General features: G+C 42.4%; 1 protein-coding gene across 3 annotated transcripts in view; it reads right to left on the bottom strand.

Annotated features, from left to right (window-relative positions):
- cadpsb (Ca2+-dependent activator protein for secretion b) overlaps positions 1-21495 on the bottom strand; it is a gene marked incomplete at both ends in the record, with an annotated part of 77475 nt that overhangs the window by 48569 nt on the left and 7411 nt on the right. For all 3 annotated transcript variants that reach the window (XM_080845651.1, XM_080845649.1, XM_080845650.1), the window contains 2 exons: positions 8072-8404; positions 13829-13942. In XM_080845651.1, coding sequence (XP_080701777.1) covers positions 8072-8404; positions 13829-13942 — 447 coding nt within the window. The remainder of the gene's footprint in view (positions 1-8071; positions 8405-13828; positions 13943-21495) is intronic.

Raw genomic sequence — 21495 nt, forward strand, 5'->3', positions numbered from 1 at the left:
ATTTCGATACACACACACACACACACACACACACACACACACTCACACACACACCCCACACAAACACACACGCACACGCACACACACACACACACACACACACACAGACCCACACCCATACATACACACATATGTTCTGTCCTTCACACACACACCCATGTATAGACTCTCATAAATATATATTATATAAATATACAAACATATAGACGCTATTGTCATATGTACACATAACTGCACATTTGTACCCTTACACTCCTACCCACACTCATCTTAACATACATTCACAAAAAGACTGACAGTAATGTCAGCCCCCCCACCCCCTCCCCCTCTAACACACACACACACACACACACACACACAGGACACCAGACTACCATTGATTACGGTGCAGCAGGCATTCTGGAATACTTACAGCACCCTGCCCCCAAAGCCCTGACACCGTCTGAGGCGGGTTTCCACAGAAGCAGGTGCCCTAGCAACCCCTAAGACGTGAGATGTGCAGCCCCAGCAGAAGTGTGACAGAAGGACAGAGGAGTCAGCAGCCTGTACCACGCCGCGGCGTGCAACACCGCCCGTTCCCTCCTATCTTATCGCTCACACGTCCCACACACAGAGAGTCGAGAACACCATGCGCTACAAACCAAGACCATCTGGGATCATCTGACCCTAATCTCAGCCGATTCTGCCATACTTGTTAACAATAGAGTCGGGAAGCATTGTGACAGTGCAGTGCCGTGGCTTAACATGGAGGTGGGCCAAGTCGGGGAATTGATGAGTGACTTACGAGTGTCTTTGAGACTAACCACTTAATTCTACAATGAGCGAGATTTGCTAATTAGACAGGGATTTGATAGCAAGCCTCCCTACTCCACCCTCCCATCCCCTTGCTAACCTCTGCCCAATCCAGCTCTTGGATCACCTGCGTCACTAACACCCTGCAGACCCAATCCTAGATGTTGAGCTTCTCTGAGAATGTGATTAGTTAAATGCCAAGCTTCCCTGGCAAACGTCAGAGAGGAATCACATCCAGGGCTGTCAAACAGAAAACAGAACTTACTGTAACTTAAGGTCAATGATCTAGAAAGCTCTTCTATAAGGACAGCTTTCAGGAAACTGATCTTAGAAGCTAGGAGTTAGAGATAATGCTGAGGTTACTTCCTCAGAGGTGCTGATAAAGGAGATAGACATGATCAACCCATACAGCTGCCAAGTCTACATGAAACACTATTCTGTGCTAGAAAGGAATTGGCACACAGCGTGATTGAAGGTAGAGGCATCAAGTACCCAACACTCCGATAAGCAAGAGAACCGGTGTGTCTTTGCACCTGCTTGAGAGAGGGGTATAATTCTTCAGAGCCCCTAATGGAAACTCTGCACCAGATGCGGCCCACTCCCATGTCACTGGCATCCTCTTGCAACAGATCTCGCCATGAAAACACATTGCATCACATGCCGTCAGGAGCAGCTCTGGTGAAAGTTGTGTTAACGTTGATTGAAATGAGCGAGGCCCGTAATCGTCCCTCCGCGGCTGATGTATCGGCCTCTGTGGCGCTGCACGTTCATTAAGTGCGATTCTCGCTGTAGCAGCTCCATTACAGCTCAACAGATGCACCCCCCCCCCCCCCGCCCCCTGTTAAAAGCAGCCTTGTTTCACCTGCTTAGAGTTGCTGATGGGATAAATCTACAAGGAATTCGGGCCCATTCCTTTTGTCAGGCGCAACTAAGCAGACAGCTCGGTTGTTAGGGAAATAGATGTTTTGAAATGAGGGTATGGGAGTGGGAGGTGGAGTTTTTTTTCTCATTTCTATTTCTCACTGGTCGATGTGCTTGGACTCAGGTAATTCAATCAGCAGCCACTGGAGAATGAGGGATGATCTGTGGTGGGGAGTGAGTTTGGCCATGCGGGTAAATATTCATGATTTGGAGTCAGTCTGTCACAGCAGCCAGTCTGTTTCAGGCAATATGTAGTCATAAAAATCAATCAAACATCCCACTCCCACTAGATTTGCCCATTATCTTAGTGTGAACGTCTGTGTGTGTCTGTTTGTGCAAGTGTGTGTTTGTCTGAGTGTATACTTGCTTGTTTGTGTATGAAGCTGATTCTAGGTTTGTGCAGATGTGTGCCTGTGTGGGTGTGTATTTCTGAGTATGTGTGCGTACCCATTTGTCTTTTTGTGTATTTACACAAATGACCAATGTGCTCACCTCCAGCCCCAGGCTGCAGAATATGATGCATTAGATAGAGTCACACTGACCAGCCTGGTTTCCTAAACTCCACAGATGGCTCAAAGAACAAATACTCTGCGCCAACCACAAGGCTTTTTCTCCGCACGTATTATTCAGAAGAGACAGAGCATCCATCCAAACAGAATGTATCATGACACATATATTCGCTGTTAGCAAATGGAGCTAATTAAGAGGGAAATATAGTACATTGGGAAGGTTGCACAGAAAACATCAGTCAGTGGAATTGTCTAGACTACAACATCTTTCAGAGTGTTCTACATTGCATTAGTTAGTGTTTTCAAGGAGGATGGGACTACATTTAGACAAGTGGCTTGATATCAGAATGATAAGATATTATGCTATTGTGTGGAAACTGCGAGAGCAACGATGGCTGTAATTATGCACCAACAGACCCCTCTGCAACCCATATTCAGGAAGAAAGACAGACATAAAATAGGACCTCCAACAATAAGAGAGGAGCTTTTATGTCACCATCATTTCATACACAAGGCCACTAATGAAAGTGACTGTGAGTGTGTAACCGGACAGTTTTACTACCTTTGAATCTGCCATGTCATTAACATTTATTTAATTAAAATTCCCTATCAAAATGTTTTGATCAAACCTGAGAGTAATTCCCAGCCTTATGATTGTGAGCTGTATTTAATATGAACCATGGACTTGTATTAAACTGCGTGAATGAGAACATATGTAGTAGTTACTGTACTGTGTGTGTGTATTGAACACATTGGTGCGCAAAACTAGGCTCTGTACTTGTAAATGTACTACTTAGTAGGCCTAAATTAGGGCCTCAATGTCTGAAGTAGGTCTGTGCAAAGTAAAAGCCAGGGTCATTTGCGAAATAAGATGCATGAACAGATGAAGTTATAATTGTGATGTTTGGCCTAGTCACCAAAGAGGTGTGTGGGGAGAAAATGAGCAGCATTTGAAGCAAAAGAACCCCTTCACAACTATCCAGCATGTGGGTGGATTTATTCTTTTGTGGGATTTTCTGGCAGCCAGTGGCACAGGAAACATTGATTGTTTTGTTGCAATGCAATGGCATTCAAAATCAAACTGAAACCTACACTAGTTTCTACAACAGGACAATGATTCAAAGTGTACCTCAAAATACACCATGAGGTACCTCATGAAATGAGGAATTGAAAGTCTGTGGGAACATTTTAAACATGTGAATGTAAGCTGTATGAAAGTGATCTGCATTGTGTGTGGGTGAACATTCAGGGATGGCTATAAGAACATAATGTTAAGATCAAAAGTACTTAAGAAAACATAAGATATGAAAATGTGAAAGATTATTCAGCATTTTGAGACTCAAGTAAGTGCTCAAACATCTCTATCTATCATAGCCTTTTCCTCATGAGAAAATAATTTTGAATAATTTTGAGTGCAACTGTATGTGTGTATATGAGTGGTATTGTGCAAGAATATCCAGATCAGTCGTACCTTAAAACTAGGAACACAGCTTTAAACTGTATTGAAAAGTACCCGCCACCTCAAATTTCAAATTGCCAATCTGAGCTTTGTAGATCCAGGCCTGTTAACGGTGACAAATTATTCACAGCAATCTTTGCCCTTCGAATTATTTGTTTTCAGCAAAGCACAGATGCAGAATGTAGAGCACCACGTACTTAAATATGTCATGTCTACACTCCTCACAAATCAGCTTTGATTATATTTACAGTCAAATGGAACACCAAACATAACATCAACCCCATTCTTTTTTGTATGTCTGTAGTTAATCATGATTTGGTTAATGATACAATCTGATAATATTGCCGAACTTTACCATATAGGTGTGGCAATCATTTTTCAACCAAGCAAATGTTGGGCATGTGGTTGATCCCCAATCCACTACTCCAGAGATGCGCATGAGTGGGTGTCTTTTATATTTGTGTCATGAGAATATCAGCACTGTGTCGAATCCTGAAGAGTATGCCATTTTTCTGTAAGTGAAGCATCAGCTCTCTCTGTGTGCACTAAGACCATATGGATCGGAGCTGAACAAAATGGCTCTCCATTACCACCCATAATGACTGGAGTGAGAGACAGAGAGAGAGAGAGAGAGAGAGAGAGAGAGAAAGAGAAAGAGAAAGAGAGAGAGAGCACATGAGAGGTGCAGTAATGAGAGAGCAGTGAATGTGTCAGCCCACCTCACTAACCCACTAGAGACGCTGGGAACCTTGTTAGCGCGCATAAACAAGCATAACACCTCCTCAACTCCCCCCCCCCCCCCCCACACACACACTACCACCCCCACCCTTACCCGCATCAGCACAGCAGTCTCACGGTGATCTGAAGGTGTGAGATGCCTGGCGGGACTTTGGCCCTCAGGGTCATGGGGCTGCCCGAGAAGCACAGCGTTATTTACAGCTGGGTATGGCCACCTAGAGAGACACCACACTGTGCTTAGCTTTGCGGTCTGATGGGGAGGGGGCTACAACTAGGAGGGGCTCACATGTGTCATTTCCCACTGAAATACAGTCAGCTAATTTTTTTATTTGGGTAATTTAATGCCACAGCATTGCATGCTATTCGGTATCCCTCTCTCTCTCTCTCTCTCTCTCTCGCTCTCTCTCTCATGCCCCGTCTGTCTTCAGATATTTCTGTTTGCCTCTCATTGACTCGCTGTCCTTCCCTCGGTGGCAAGGCCCTCTTACACAGCATCTTCAAAGGAAATGGTCCACTTATAAATAGGTCCAGTTTACTGACCCATGATCACGTCTAACCACTGGTCAGGTGGGGCTCCTTATGAGCCCTGTGTTTGAGCACACACCAGGTAACAGAGAGAGAGAGAGACAGAGATAGAGGGAAACAGACAGACAGACAGGGATCAGAGCAGTCCTCACAGCTCTGAGTGAACAGCATGCCACACAATTTCAGCCAATTATGTCTGATGATGCTTTCATTAAATAAACTCCAGGTGGTGAGTGTGTCGTCATCTGGCATTGGAACTGAAAGCAGGAGAAGGACACACAAAGAACTCCGTCTCAGCCTACGACCCACATAACGCACAGAGGTACTGTTCTTTTCAAGAAACACAAGTTGCTTCGGTTTCCAAAAATAGTTCACCTGTGTGACCCTGTGTGTGTCAGTTTATGGAGGTGCAATGCCTAAGAAGCTGGTTTACTGCTTGTGCTTGTGTTTACTGCTTGTACAATGGGACCAAACATTTTGACATTGAGGATGTCAGTATAGGGTTAAGGGTGTTGCAGGAATAGGGAGCCAAGTGGTATTAGCCCGACGAAGTCATCATAATTCCAAACTATGCAGTGAGGCAGCGATTAAGGTGTTTTGGGGAAAGTATCAGTTTGTTTGTGTATAAGGGCTTTATGGAGACCTTTCTGAATGTATTTGAGTGTGTGTATGTGTGTCTGTGTGTGCGCTGTAGGTGTTTATTTGTTTACAAGCACTGCACTGCACTTGCACAAGTGATCTTAAGCAGTGCACCACCGCAGGCTTTTCCCAGCCTGGTGTGCCAGGATGCTCGGCTGTGTGATGCGGATGCTGATACCATGCGAGCTGGTCGCACGGCCGCGGCTTGTGGTGTCACCTGGGGTTATGAGCATGAGGCGGACACCCATCGTGGCTGGCATCACTGCTGCTCATCCCTCAGCCTGTCTGCGTCATCTCTGAGGCATGTGCTGCTTACATACACATACACTAAATGGCCGACCAAAATAGCACTGTTTTCCTTTTAAAATGCTCCGAATCACCTGAAACGCAAGTATGTGGAATCCCGGGCTTTTAAAAGCTTTTGGATCAAGAGGGCAAGTGTTGTGGTTACACTGTAACAGCTGTGATCTCTTTGTAAAGCCCTGGTATTTTGCCAGTCGGTCTCTGCAGGGAAATAAATTCCCCCAGATTATGTCCTTTAGCTTATGTTTACGTTTACGTCCCAAAGGGCTTGATGATTACTTAAATAGCAGCTGAATCAGGTACACCAGAACATGAACAACACGCTGAGAACACTTCAGGCAGAGGTTTGGAGAGGCAATAATGCAACAAAATGGGCTGCTGTTATGGGCTTATTGTTATTGAAAAACAATAACTAATGTGAACACCTCCCCCATATGTGGAATGAACAGGTATGAAGACCCTCAACAGGAAATGAAAAAGAGCATCCTTAAGAAAAAACAAACAACACTGAGCCAACCAATAACAAGATGTTTCTTAGAGGAATTGCCAGGGGACCAGTGGTATCCTGTTGTTTGATGGAAAGACCAAGCTTCCACTGTCCATACAAATGTCAGGGGCAAATCATTATCATCTTGTTTTAATCCACCAAACAGCAGTATAGTTCTATGTTGTGCTTAGTCAAAAGAAATCAGAGCCTGTGAATGGAGAGACAGACCCATGTTCTTTCATAATGCACACATCAAAGATTAAGATATATTTACCTCTGTCTACATAAAACCACCACCAAGCCATTTTGTATTAATGCAAGTCTATATGTTTTTATGTGTGTGTATGAAAGGTATGTGTAAATAGTTGTATGTGTGTGTCTTGTAGTTCCTTAGCCACCCAAAACCAATCTTACGCTAAACTCGGATGCAGATAGAGATGTCTCTAATTTTGGCCTTAGTTTCTCTGTGCTTTTTTTAGGCTGAGACAGATCTGCTTTGAATAACGAGTGGAAAGAAATACATGCAAATTTGGGACCCTGCAGTACCAGCCAGGAGTAGAGGAAAACTAGGTTATTCATCTTCAAAGGTTGGAGGGAGAGGAGGAGTGAGAGAGAGAGAGAGCTGGAGGCCTCATGATGGGGTGTGGTGGGGGAATCTGCTATGCTCACATGGTCCTTTAACTTCCTTTCTTCTGAGTTATCGTGATCTTTTATGAGAAGAGAGTGCAGGACTATGGGTTTTTGTCACATAACAACAAAAGTGTCTTCAATTCAAGGTAGATGTATCTTCTACTCCTCTAGGACAGATGCTACTGAGAGTTTACCTTGAGTACATTGTTAAAACCCATCAGAAAACAACCCTTGACCTTTGATTTCCCAAAACAAAGGAAATGATTCTCTGCTCATACCGAGAGACATCACTGCTTTGGATATGAGATAAAATAAGCTGGGACAGTTACTGTTAAAATTTTAAATAAAGCTGTTAGGCAAATCTTCAAAGGATTGCCATACACATGAGAAGGTTGCATCATCCCACATTTCTTAAATTGAATTCATATAGCCAGTTAACATTTCTGTGGGCCCTCTCCTGTTCCTTTTCAGTGATGGGCCTGCCTCATGACATTCTAGTCAATTCTATAATGTACATCTGTATACTTAAAGGCACAATATGCAACAATTGTGCTTCAGGATTAGGGTAAGCAGTTTAACCTTAAAATAACAGCTTAAAAAAAATTGGGGCGCTACAATGACTTTTAATATGGAGAATTGCGTCCGTGCCAATGGCATAGCAGGGTCGATAGGCATATAACTGCCTTCTGTAGTTTTGCCTGCCGATGCCCGCCGACCTGACTTTGATTACCTTCTGCCGATCTAGTAAGTAGCTTATTTGCCGTCTTGCTTAGTCTTGTGTTGCACATGATTGATGTTTGACTGTGTAAGGACAGTCGTTGAGTAATTATTTTGTCATAATGTCAAAGTCAGCACATTTCAAGAGATTTCGTTAGTTTTAGCTGCTAGCATACCTTTAGCGAATAGCTATTAATCCTTAATGCACCTTTAATGTATATGAAATGTACACTTAGCCAAAGCGATAAAGAGAATAGTGATAGCTTGTTCCTAAGTACTGAACCAGTTGCTGTTGTTTCCAGACTAAGTCATTGCTAAACGTGCACATGCCATGAAGAGAGCTTGCTGTACCTGACAGGCCTGGTAGAGAAGCTGGTGCTCGAACTTCTTGATGCCGAGGATCTGCTGAAACATCTCGTAGAGCTGTTCCTTGCTCAGGATGAGCTCGGAAGCGGCACTGGCTGTCATGCGCTGCTGGGCTTTGCGAGGGTCCTCGTCACCACGGTAGATGGTGTCGAACTTGGCCATCCAGGAGCTGAGCACAGTTTCCTTGCTCAATCCGTCAATCTCTGGCAGACTACGCACACGCTTCTCAATGTGCCTCTTGAACACTTCGCGGCAGTCCAGTGCTGAGAAGCCACCTGTCTGCACCATCTTGGCTACACGGTCACTCTTGAGGAAGACCTACAAGAACAAACAGAGTTCATGATGATCCAGTGATAAAACTGAGATGTGGGACCAAATGGAAGAGCAGGTCATGACCCCTTTCTAAAACATTGCTTACAAATACCCACAAGACACCATCACATAAAGGGCTGTTACTGATAGTTCTCATGTTGCTGAAGCAAACTGATATCTTAAAATTATTAACATTATATTATAATGTTAAAACTTTAATAATACACAAACAATGTCTTCCATTACCGGGAAAATAGTTTGTCTGATGAGGAGGACTTGATGAATGACTTGAATGACTTGATGAATGACTGAGAACCTGGCATCTACCCTTGCCTCAAATAAATCTACAGAGCGTCACATGTGGCTTGTTAGAGTTGTCATTTTCTGTACATTCCAGCAGTATTTAACTGCAGTCCAAGCTTGTCACCCAAAGAAACTGGAAGCCTATAAGATCTTAATGGAATATTTAAAATAAAAGTTATTTTTCAGTATAATGCAATTCTACTAAATTGTACAAATTTCACATTCACTGGTGCTTGGAAACAACAGTCAGTTTCTACAATGATTTGATATTGAAACTGAGCAAAATAACGCTTGTTAATGAACCCATGCAAGCCCGTACACATTTAGCACTTTTGAGCACCATGTGATTTCCAGTGAGCCTGGCCGAGATAAGCAGGCTAGCTAATGTTAGCTGTGAAGACAATGCTGCATAAGAGGGAGGCAGGACTAGTTGAAATGCAACATTATGCCTTTAGGAGGGGGCGGGGGGGTGTAGGGTTATGTTTGAAAGGCATTGTTTGGCTTGCCGGTGTGCAATGGCTTTGCTCAGTCAGCCTGTCGGTCTTGACGTTCAGATTTTGCGACTAAACTAGCTATATTGTATCGTCTCGTTGCATGATCAAATAGAGACTTAACATTAGAAAACAAGATGTATATTACCAAGCAATCATCGAAGCACATCTGTATAGGACAAAAATACCAAAGAAAATAAGACATTTTTGAATTTAATTCAAAATTAATTTTTTAATTTTTTAATAGTTTCCATAGTTTATGTAGGGTAAGTATATAATTGTGTTGTAGATTGCTACTGACTATTTCCCTCCCCTAAAATAATGAAAACCATGACAGAGATAGGTTTCCCATGTAAAGGGCATTTACTGTATAGCATAAGGTACTCTTCAAGATGTATCTTCATCTTTGATCACAGGCTTGTTTACATTGTGCGACACTGTGAGACCATCACAGAGAAACGCAACTCAAATATCCGGTGAGGCAAAATCCCGGACAATATTGGAATCCCTGCCCTAAATTTTTGGTCTCAAAAAGAGGACATGTCCGGGCAAAAACGTCTGGTCACCCTACTTAAAAACCTGTTTAATCATTTGCTGTTGTATTTCCAGGTTTTGGCTATAAGACTAAATCGCTATATTGGGTAGGCATGGGCAAATGCAGTGCTAGCATATTAGCTACCTAACAGCTAGTGCATATGTTCTGCTTCTAACTGACTGTGTAAGCTGCTATGGTCGTCAGGAAGGAGTCATGCACATAATTATAATAGGAGTTTTAAGGTTTTTGTAGATCATACATCACCTTCAGGTACCTCGCAATTTCACCCTGTATAAAAAAAGGCCTTTTTTGACCCCTCACTGAACTTCTTTGAAGGGACTGATGAGCTCATGCAGATGCATAAAACAGCCTTAACTCAGACAGCTGTTTGCCCTGGAGGTATACTCTGGTGACAATGATTGTGGCAACATGTGAGTCATTATACAATCATCTTTAAAAAAAATCTGTTGCCTTTTTGATTCATTTCATTGCAATGATATATATAATATTAAATAAGTGTGGAAGTCTATCCTATACCTTCTAGGGGTGGGAATCTCTTGGCACCTCACGATTCGATTCGGATTCAGAGGTCAACGATTCGATTCTAAATCGATTACCGATTTTAAAACGATTATCGATTTCAACATAAAATGGATGTGTAAAAAAAAAAAAAATGGATGTGTAAAAAAAAAGAAAATGTTATGTTGAAATGCAAGCTGCATCGATTATTGCATTGCTCATAGAAAGTCAAAATTGTGACAAGAAAAAGCTTTTTCTCTAATAAAGCAAATAGAGAAGGTAATTCATCTGTTTATTTTCTTTAATTATCAAACACAAAGTAGGAAGTGATTTTAGACTCTGAGTTGCAAACTCAAATGATTTAATAGTCGAAATGCATCGATAATCGTGTATCGGTTTCGAATTGATAACCGATAATCAATCGATAATTGCATTTCAACATTAAATGGATGTGTAAAAAAAAATTGATTAAATAAAACTTTTCTGAATCGTTTTATCGATTAATCGATTAATCGATTTTTTTTCCCCCACCCCTAATACCTTCAATGCATGGGCCATAGTAAATATGATCTGCTTACTAAAAAGCCTAATGGTCAAAGATATTAAATCATGCATTTTGTGGGATTGATATCAGAATGTGAAGACAGCTTGTCTAAGTAGTGTTTGCTGTGGCTTTGATTTTGTTTTAATAATGAATGACAGAAGAGTTGTTGAAGCCCAAATGTGTCAACAACAAAACATTTTAAAATTGTAAAAGCTTTGTATTTGAACTGTAATGATCGCATAATCAGATGCAAATATTTGTGATACAATAAAGAATAATCAAGAATCTCTTGCTGGCTTTATTCAGATTAAATTATCCACAAAGTGACATTTGACTTTATGTGTGTTTTGTCTAACTGACATATCATGAAGGCAGTGAACCAACTGAAGGCAGCCTGAAGGTAGATGTTGTTCAAAGGGTGAACTTTATGAATAAAAAATTAAAGTGACACCATGAATGTGCAATCTCTACAGTGATGTACTGCAGTATTATGCCAAGACCATTAAGGCTGGGGAGCGGTGTGTTTAAATTAAAAAAAGTTAAAATAAAAAAATATGCGAAACGAAAATGAATAAGTTATCAAAAAGCAAGAAAAAAAAATCTCCTTGTGACAACCTGAATTATGTATGAAGTTTTAATTAGGAAAGCTGGACTTTCCTGACATCATCTGCACCTTTTTTTTTTTACCACAGGCAGCAACTCAGTGGTGTGTCCGAATACTGCCCTGCTAATGTCCACACCAAAGTGTAGTTTTTCCACAGGTGTAAGATTAAAGAATTTTTGATTTATGTTATATCAGTACAGTCACAGCTCTAGCAGTTATATCTGGCTGGCATTTTATCCAGACTACTCTTAAAACCTCCATCTCCTAAACCCCCCAACCCACACTTCCTCACCACTTCACCCCCTCTACCGCCTCCTGAGATAGGGAAGACGAATGGGTCTTTAAATTGCAACCTGGTTTGGATCCAGGCAACTGTTTCCCATGACTCTTTGCCAGCTGCTGAGCCATTTCCCTTCTGCAAGCTTTTCAGCTGAAATAAAAGCGCTCCATCCTTTCAGTTAATTCAGTTGCCCCACTCGCCATTTGCGGACTTTGTGTGTGGAATAGAAATAGGGATCCAAATGTACTGGAGGCAGGGGTCAACAGGATGCTTTTACATCAAATGGGTTTTTGGATAGGGATCGGCTACACTCCCACAGGCGATCTTCTCAAGCAGCAGATCCAGACCCTGATGGGTTCCATGTCATCACAGTGTGATGCTAATTGGCTAACAGGAGTGCCTCTGCGTCTCCGATTGGGAGAAGGTTGGAAGGGTAAGGTTGGCTACAGAGGCTCACCCTCAAGGGGACTATCCTGTGACGGCACCATTGTTCATACAGAGCTCCTGAGAGACAGAACTTCTCCAAGGGAGGTTTCTCTTATTGGTCTTATTATACCTCCTCTCTAATTGGACTGATTATAAACCATATGTGCTTTCCTTACGAGAGAAAAGCATGACATCAAAGGTCTTATGTGTATCAGACGAACAGTATACAGTATATGGATTCATTTTGAGAATGTTCAAAGGCAATGCGTGCTCTGTCACTGCATTGAGATGTAGGACAAAATAACATTAGCTATCAGTACCCCAGTGTACGGATAGGGTACCAGTTCCAGTTCTTTGTTCACTTTAATGTAATTAACTTCTCTTCATAATGATAACCTTGGGGTCTTTTGCTGTAGGGTGTGACATAATCAGCAACACTCTGTGCTCCTTAATGTGTCCGGAGGGCTTAGACTTTCAGTACAGACTTGGCAAGGTGCAGATCCGCAGCCAAGAGGAAAGCTGAACATCATACTCATTAGCTCTTTAATTTCTGATATAATAAAGGAGGATTCGGTACAGCAAAATTAATAAAACAATAATTGTCAGTTCCCCTTGTCAAGTCATTGATTGCTATGGGGCTACCTGACCAGATGACACTGAATAAAGCTAAATAAATGGCATTAAACAAATTAATGAATCAACCTTACAGAGCTGCTAGCGTCAGTGCTTCCTCTTATCATCACGTCATGAAGATACATGTATAGGTCTCATATATATTAACAGTATGCAGTCTTATTATGTCAGTTACATATACTGTTTGTATGGTACATTTTCTGACACCAATTATTTGAATTCTAGATATGTCACAGGTGTGGTTTTAAATGTAAGAAGTCTAATTTGTATCTTTTTTTTAATCTTTATCTCATAAGAAATAACTAGTGATGAGTCAATGACCTGTCACTCTTCATGAGATGAAATCTAATTGTGCCAGGTGCTCTGTGAACATTAGCAAGCACCCATTTAGAAGCAGCATTAGCCACCTGTCAGTCAAACACAGATCCGGTGAGGCAGTCCACCTGCAGCCGGCCCCCTCAGAGCAGAGGAGCTCAACATGACATGATGACCTCATCATTACCAGCCTCGGATGATCATATAGGCTAGTGCGAAGTGACACTCTTAGACAGCAGACTGCTGCTGCTGTGAGCCAAAGAGAAAGCTTTTAAATGTCCCAGGAGAGGTTTTCATAACCCTCATCACTATGCAAATTCAGTCACGCAAAGTAATTTTGATCAGCCAGGGTCTCATATCTGCAGCACTATAAACAATACCAAAATCACTTACTACCAACAGCTTACTGGGACTGTAAGGTAGCTGAAGTCTGAAAAAGGTTTTGATTTTTAAAGATATTTTTTCACCCAATCACCCAATCACCCAATTCTGTTTTCTGATATAGTACCCCTCAAAGACAGTGGAAACATATATGTTCCACAGCAATAATGCCTACCACATAGAATTGGCATTTTTAAGAACCCTCCCCTGTGACCCTGTGTAAAATGTTTTAAGTTAATGTAGTTAACTCTTCCTTCATTGAGTATTTGGATGTACAATGTGCATGGAAATGTTTTTGGATCTCGTTGACAGATAAATCCACATAAAAAGGCGATTAGCCTAATGCAATTTCTAATGCACATCTGTTTCTTTCGAGCCATTTTGGCAGAAGCACTGTACCTCGTTGTAGCTCTGGACAGCGTTGATGAAGGCCTCATCTGCAACAATCTGGGTGTCTCCTTTCAGGAAAGAATCGAAACGGTCCTTCACTGTCTGCAGCTGCTGCTTTGTGGTCTATGCAGGGAACAGAAATAGAGGACACAGAAAGTCAGAGAGAGAGCATGAGCGTAAAAACAAACAGTAACTGTGGCCAGCAGCTGAAACCCTGAGCTGGCATGGTAATTACACCACAAAACTAATTAGACCAGTATGGCTGAGTCAAAAGAGCATCTGAGCCCTCAAAGGTGAGGCAGAGAGGTCAAAAAACAAGCAGTATGATTTGTGAACAGTTCATTGCATGGCAGAGAGGGCTCCGCACTCACTGTGTCTCAGTCAGTCCTTCTAAACCTTTGCCCAACCCCCTTTTCGTGGTCTCAAACACACACACGGACGCACGCACACACACACACACACACACACACACACACACATCCATACATTTATTATCCTATAACGTTAAACTCATTATAAAAAAATCTGAAACAATCTATTGCCAATTGAAAAACTGATTTTTCATTCGCAGCAGTTTTCCATTTGTATGTATATACTGGGCTTGCTGCAATAAAGTGCTTCACCATGGCAGTCTCTCATATTCTCTCTCGTACTTGTGTTTCAACACAGTGAAATTCTGGAATTGCCATGATGAACACCATAGAGACCAGCAACCCAAACTCCTCTCTCATCATTGACCTGCATCGCATGCATATGTAGTAGGGCTCAACTAGCCCACAAGAGAGTAGACGAAGTGCAAAACACCCTCAGAGAAGTCAAATAAAGTAAGCGGTTGTTCTGACAAAAACGCATACTTCTTTTATTTAATTAAGATCATAAACACTGATTTGGTGATATCTTCATGAATGGTGATATCGTCATATATATGTCCTGTGACTCAGTTCAGAAAAGGGCCTCTGAGTTTTCATTGATTTAATACTGGCAAAATGGTAATAACATATGCACTCAGCATTTTCATTTTAAGAGACAGAGATCCAGGAGCAGAGGAAATTGAAGTTTGGCTCAATATTTTATGAGCTCTACTTTATTAAAGGTTTTAATCAAAGCCTGTGGACGGGTTGCATTTATAATATGTCCGCTGTCTGCGATTTTTTAGCAACTCTCACCTGAAATGATCTAGATAATGAGTGATGCTTTCCAAGCTCATATTCAGTGTGACTATTTCATCTTTTCTTCTTTTTTCTTTTCAACAAGAATTCTGGGCCGAAAACTTTACAATAGCTTTTTAGGATAATAAAAGATTCAGTGTATGTGAGGCATGTTGTTGTGCATGCCTACATGTTACCTTGTCAGAATCTCTATACAGAACTGAAATGTGTTGTGTGAATTTTTTGTCATATTTTCTGTCAGCCTTGTCCTTTTGTATCTGCACTGGTTCTGCAATGATGTCAGCATGGTGGTGTGTGTGTGTGTGTGTGTGTGTGTGTGTGTGTGTGTGTGTGTGTGTGTGTGTGTGTGTGTGTGTGTGTGTGTGTGAAGTGGGGGAGGAGAGTGAGTCTGTGTGAGTAGCCTGTGAGGCATCACTGTGCCATCTGTGTGTTCTTCTCATCTCTACCTCTTCTCTCAGTGGCAGCCACCTACCAAACACATATCACTGCAGCCCACTAGTCTACAGTCAAACACACACACACACACACACACACACACACACACACACGGGCAGAAAATATGACAAAAATTCACGCACACATAATGTAATAGGAATGTAAGTTAATAAGAATGTAATGTAATAACACTCATACATATGCACACCTGCGTATATACACATGCAGATTTCATGTTCGAGTGACATGTGATGTGATGGAGAAACTGCCTTGTGTCAGTCTTGTCCTCTATGATGGCCTCACTGAAGGGCCAGGCTTCAGGACTTGCTGACCCTACCACTCCAACTAACGTGCAGAGCAAGGGATTCTGCAGTGACACTAAGCTCATAGTACAATATATAAGAAACTTTATGGCATCGTAAGAGAATGACTTGATATGCTGACCCTGTATGTATACCCCCAGAATTACCTATTGAGAGCCGGTCAGCTTATCAGAGGAGGAATTTTATGAAATATCCCTGAGCTATCTTCTTTGTCCTTGACTGACCTCTCTGGGAGACAGTGATAAGCAAAGCCTGTCTCCCTGTCTCATTGACCTTCTCCATGTGGTAGAGCACAAAGACAGCTGTTAACAGCTGGGAAGGTGCCAGTGAGTCAGTTATTGATGTCTGTCTCTGAAGTGTGTATGCATATGCGTATGTATTTGTATTTCAATGAGCACATTTTTCATATTTATGTGTGTTTATTATTGTTGTCATATATGTTCATGATGATGCATACACATTTATAAAGGGCAGTGTGTGTGTGCTTGCAAAAAAGACAGTATTTGGGAGTGTGTGTGGTGAGGGAAGGCGGGTGGGTAGATGAGGAGGAGAAAAGAGAGAGATAGAGAGTGGAGAGCTAGACGACTTAAAAGAAGGCTGACAGATCTCCAAAGCCAACAAATCTGCCTCTGGTATGGAGCTCAGGCCAAGCACAGATCCACAGACACACTGTGGAGACACACACACACACACACACTCAACAAACGCACGCACACACACACACACTCTACACAAGCGCAAATGCTGCTCTCAGCACAAGCTAATCAGAGGAACATGAACATCAAGAAAGACAAAGATAAAAGAGAATCAATTTGATAATGTCTCTCTCACTCTCTGTGTGCGCACATTTTGAAGAAAGACAAAAAAAATCATGATAATTTGACTCGTGAGACATCTCTTCACGTCACTGGGATGAGCAGCTGACCAGAGCTCAGGCAGTGCCTGTACAGGCTTCCAGACTGCAGCATGCTGCCATGCACCACTTCCTTTTTGTTAAAAACATCCCCACTCTGCATATGAATTAAACGCTCCTCTGAAATGCCTAAAGATTGGATTACATAACTGTGATTAAGCTGGTTCAGCTAGATACATACAGCATGAGTCATTTGTGGGCCAAAAATACACATACACAGGGACAGACACCACCTTTTGCCACAGCATTCAACTCAAACTGTGTTTGTCCTGTCTTCAAAAGCTGACCTTTGAATCTTCGTTCAGATAAAGACTTTCCAAAATAGGGAATCACCATGGCAATGTGATATTATTCCTGAACAAGTCAGAGTGATGAGTCTCCAGATCTGTCTTTACACAGCCTGTTTAGCATGGGGGGGGGGGGGGGTCATCATTGTTCCCGCTTTAAGCTGGCAGCGAAGGTATGTAGTCACACGGCAAAATTCAAATCTGTGTAATAGGGAGAGCTGGCATGGTGGGATGGGGTGGGACAGCCTAGCAACAAGCCAAAACAAAGCAAAAATACATTTGAAATGATAAGCATTAACATGTTGTACAGTTCATGATGCACACTAACTTTGCTTGAGTCTGAATAGTGCTATAGATGTGCATGGCTTGTAGAAGTCTCGTTATGGTTTTTTAAAGTAACTGGTAAGCTAGTTTATTTCCTAAAAGCGTATGTCATGGTGCATTTTTGAACTAATTCAGTATAGGAAAACCTCTCCAGTCTACAATTGCATACCTCACCTCTCATAGTTTTATATATCAGTGTATGTCTAATATTGTGAGTGTGTGTGTGTGTGTGTGTGTTTGCTCTGCTCCTACTCCATCTTATCCACTCTTCCCCTTCAGCAGGCCAGAGGGCATTAATGCCTCCCTTTGCTTTGCGTCACATCACGTCACGGAAGCCCATTCTCCCTGGCCAGCGACTGGGGGCCCGCTCCTCTGCTCCCTCCCTCCCTCGCTCCCGTAATTAACAGGAGAGCCGAGGAACTGCGAAATCCACTGAAGGAAGGAGTGCAAGGGGGAAAAGAGGCAGAATCTCCATCAGCGCTTCAGCAGGCCTGTTTGGCTACAGCGCGGACGATCGATTCCTGCACGGGCCGGCTCTTATTGAGATTGCACGGGGCTGGAGGATTCATGGACACGCCGTAAAGACCCCCAGGGACATTCATCAGCCCGTTTACCTGACACATGTGAGGGCAGGGTCACGCCTACACACATATACACGTCATAAAGAGGCCACCTCAGCCTTTCAGTTGGATGTGAAGGAAGAGAACACCGTACACACACACACATATATGAAATATATAAAGAGTATACACACAAAGTATACACAAACACTAAGACTAACTCACTCACACACACACACTGTATAACCGTACAAAGATAATCAGGAAAATTTCAACATTGTTTATGACCCTTTCACCTGTCACATGGAGATGGCACACTGCACTCACACACACATACACACAAACATACATACACATACACAGATACAGAGATGGAAGAGATCAAAAATATATACAGTATCTACATGCTCCTTGGGAATGGTTTCACTCAGTCTTCGTTGCTGCTATTCCAGGCATAGATTTTGTATTGACAGGGGGCTTTTTCAAGTTCTAATACACTTAATGCATTTGTGTTAATGGCCTTAAATCCTCACACTGGCAGTCTTTAGTGTGTTGATAGAGATGCTCAAAGACTGAATTGTAAGAAAAAGAAGACAGCACAATTCAAAGAGGAAAGTAGGATGTGGATTTCAACCATATAATCAGTATGCTGCCCTGTTCAGTTTACCTGAAATATGTCATCTTATTTTGTAACTGTTACCAAACTTTACCTCTTAAAAAAACTAAGCTGCGAAGTAAAGACGAAATAAGTTCAAATATACTTGATATTTAAATATACTTAGGGCCTGAAAAATTATGAGAAATGCAAAAACATACTCACTACATTGTGAAACATTCTCTGACCATAAAAACATTAGGGCATCACTTCCATTTGACCACGAGTACAATAAATGTAGTCAATTAATGTACAAATGTCCAGTTGTGGGGTCAATGTCCAGAACAATGGACTGCAAAGCCATTGATACAGACTGCTGTATGTAAGGTGATCCACCCTGCCTAAGACTGCTGGGCCATTGGGGAGCATTACCTCATCGCTGGTCATGTCAGCACAAGGCTCATGAGCAGGTGACAAAAGAGCTGCTGACCTTCTGCAGTTCAAAATGGCAAAAAGCTGAGGCCACACAATGGGATATGAGTGCAGCTGAGATGCTGCCTGACAAACAGACACACCCTCATGTACACACAGATACACAACGCGCACAGAATGTACCCACAGACACAGCTGTATCTACACATGCTGACATAGACTACATACAAATGCACACAGCCATGTATAAACACACACACAAGTGCACACACACACACAGACACAGATGAATTCTCAAAAACATACACGCGAAAAAGGACCTTACAGAAAAAGACAATACCGCAAATACACACACATCCTCAGTAAAAAGCTTGAGAGAAACTCAGTAAGTACTCTGGCAGGTGTGACACACACACACGCACCCATAAACACACATACGCACACATACGCACACAAACACACTTATCATAAAGACCAAGCATGAGTGGTACTAGAGAAATGAGGGGGAAGGATGAAACAGACACACACATGCACAGTCACCAAGTAAAAGTCAAGACAGCATAACAGAAAGGAACATGATGTTCAAACTCCTCTTCCAGTCGTTGTCCCCTCCCCCTCCCCCCTTCTGATTCTGGTTGCTTCCTCCATCCCACTGCACTCAGACACTCCACCACTCATGAAGAGACCCCCCTTCCCCATCTGCACAGAGGTACCGGGCAACCAGCACAGACTTGCTTTTCTGCTGCAAGTGAGCAGTGTTTGTAGTCGTCTCTCCTCTGACAGAGAGCAGTGTTTGTAGTCGTCGCTACTCTGATATTGAGCAGACCAGTCAGCAACAGCTGGTATAATCCACTGCAATTATTATTATAGCAATTTACTCCTAATCATATTCTCAACAGATCCATGACCATTCAGAGAGTTGGTGCTAGCCATTTTTTTCATTTAGTATTCACTCATTTAAGTGCTAGCACTAAAAATAGATTCAAGCTAATTATTTCGGTCAATAAAATAGAACTGCAGCTATTTCCATCAAACATGAAAGAGAATGCTGTATGCTGAAATACATCTCGCCTGAAAAATTAAACACAAAGGATGTGGGGTTGGTTTCCATTTGTGTTTTGGTTTAGTAAATTAGCAAATAATCCAAACCAAACCTCTTTATTAAATACAAAAAAAATCCCTGCATACACTACAGACAGGCAGCATGGTAAAGCACTCATGCTTAGCAGAGCTGCCCATGGAGCGAGTATTACACAATGCCTCATTTTGGCTTACGTAACATTCTGTGTGATTTTTCCCATGCCTGCTGTGGATTTGAAAAATGAATTGTAAGATGGAGGCTGGTGAGTGGCTGGTGTTTGCAAGGCCACGGCTGGCCATTGGCATGCTCTGTCTTGTGTGGAGTGGGTGAATGTAGCTGACGTTGCTCCGCTACACCAGAGTACTGCAGTTCTTTAATCAGAAACACAGGACAGGTGCCAGTACCTCCTGGGGCCCACATCGCCTGTGCACTCTTCACAAAAAAAAAACACTCTCTCTCTCTCACACACACACACACACACACAAGGTGATTGTAGGATGAGAAACACAGGGGCAAGAGAAATGAAAACAAATAGCAGAGATTAGAAAAGATTGAAAGGGTCAACCCTGGAAAAGGATTGGAGAGAATGATAAAGAGCCCAAAGCTGAGATTGTTGCTGCTAGAACTGACATAGGGCACCAAATCCGCTTTCCTTTCCACTGTCACTTGAATTTGAAAAATCCTTTCCACCTTGACACATTCCAGACTTCCAATAGATGACACCCCACTGCTGTTTCATAATGCTTTACAGTGCACCACCAGTGCAGACAAGACAAACTAAGTCATGAAATACCAGGGCATGCGTCCCCATGGTGGGTCTGACATGTAACATCTAAAAATGTGGCTGTGTGTGTGTGAATATGTAATTACCTAATGCCCCAATGCATCTGTGTTTTCCTACCTGTACTCCTATGTCTAGTGTGCTGTAGTATATGACAAAGCACATATGCTGGCACGAATGCAGTGTATATACACACTTGAGTAAATGTTCATGCCACATACACACATGAGTGGGAGTGTGTGTGTGTTTGTGCTACAACTGTGTGCTAACAGTGAGTGGCACCACCCATTTCAGGAAAGCCAGCAAGTCTGTGGGTGAGCACTCGTCTTCAGCTCCCCTAATCCTAAAAATAAAACTCTCTTCCATGTGACAGAGCAGCCTGCCTGAGGTGGCTTCCCACCAGCGAGTGCTTAAGCCTGGGCGCACATTTAATATTTAATACAAGAACACACCCTCTCTAAGAGCTTGGAAGAATCCGTCCGCCATGGCTGTATACTGCAGCACTCTATGCTCTGACGTTGTAGGAGAGCAGCTGAAATGAGAAATGCCGCCACAGAGCCCGAATGATCACCTGACTGCTCTGAAATCTGATTGCTATGGAGCATTGATTGGGCGGGAGGCGTTGAGGTTACTGCTTCCTCCCACCTTGAGGAATGGCAAAGGTCACACAGGGGAGGGGGAAAGAAAGAGTGTAGGAATTTGGAATTTCAAGGTCCAGATGAAGGCTGACAGAAGAGCGGAATTCACAATGGTGGGGAGAGGATTTCACAATGGTG

The sequence above is a fragment of the Sprattus sprattus genome (assembly GCF_963457725.1).
Source record: "Sprattus sprattus genome assembly, chromosome: 10".
NCBI lineage: Eukaryota > Metazoa > Chordata > Actinopteri > Clupeiformes > Clupeidae > Sprattus > Sprattus sprattus.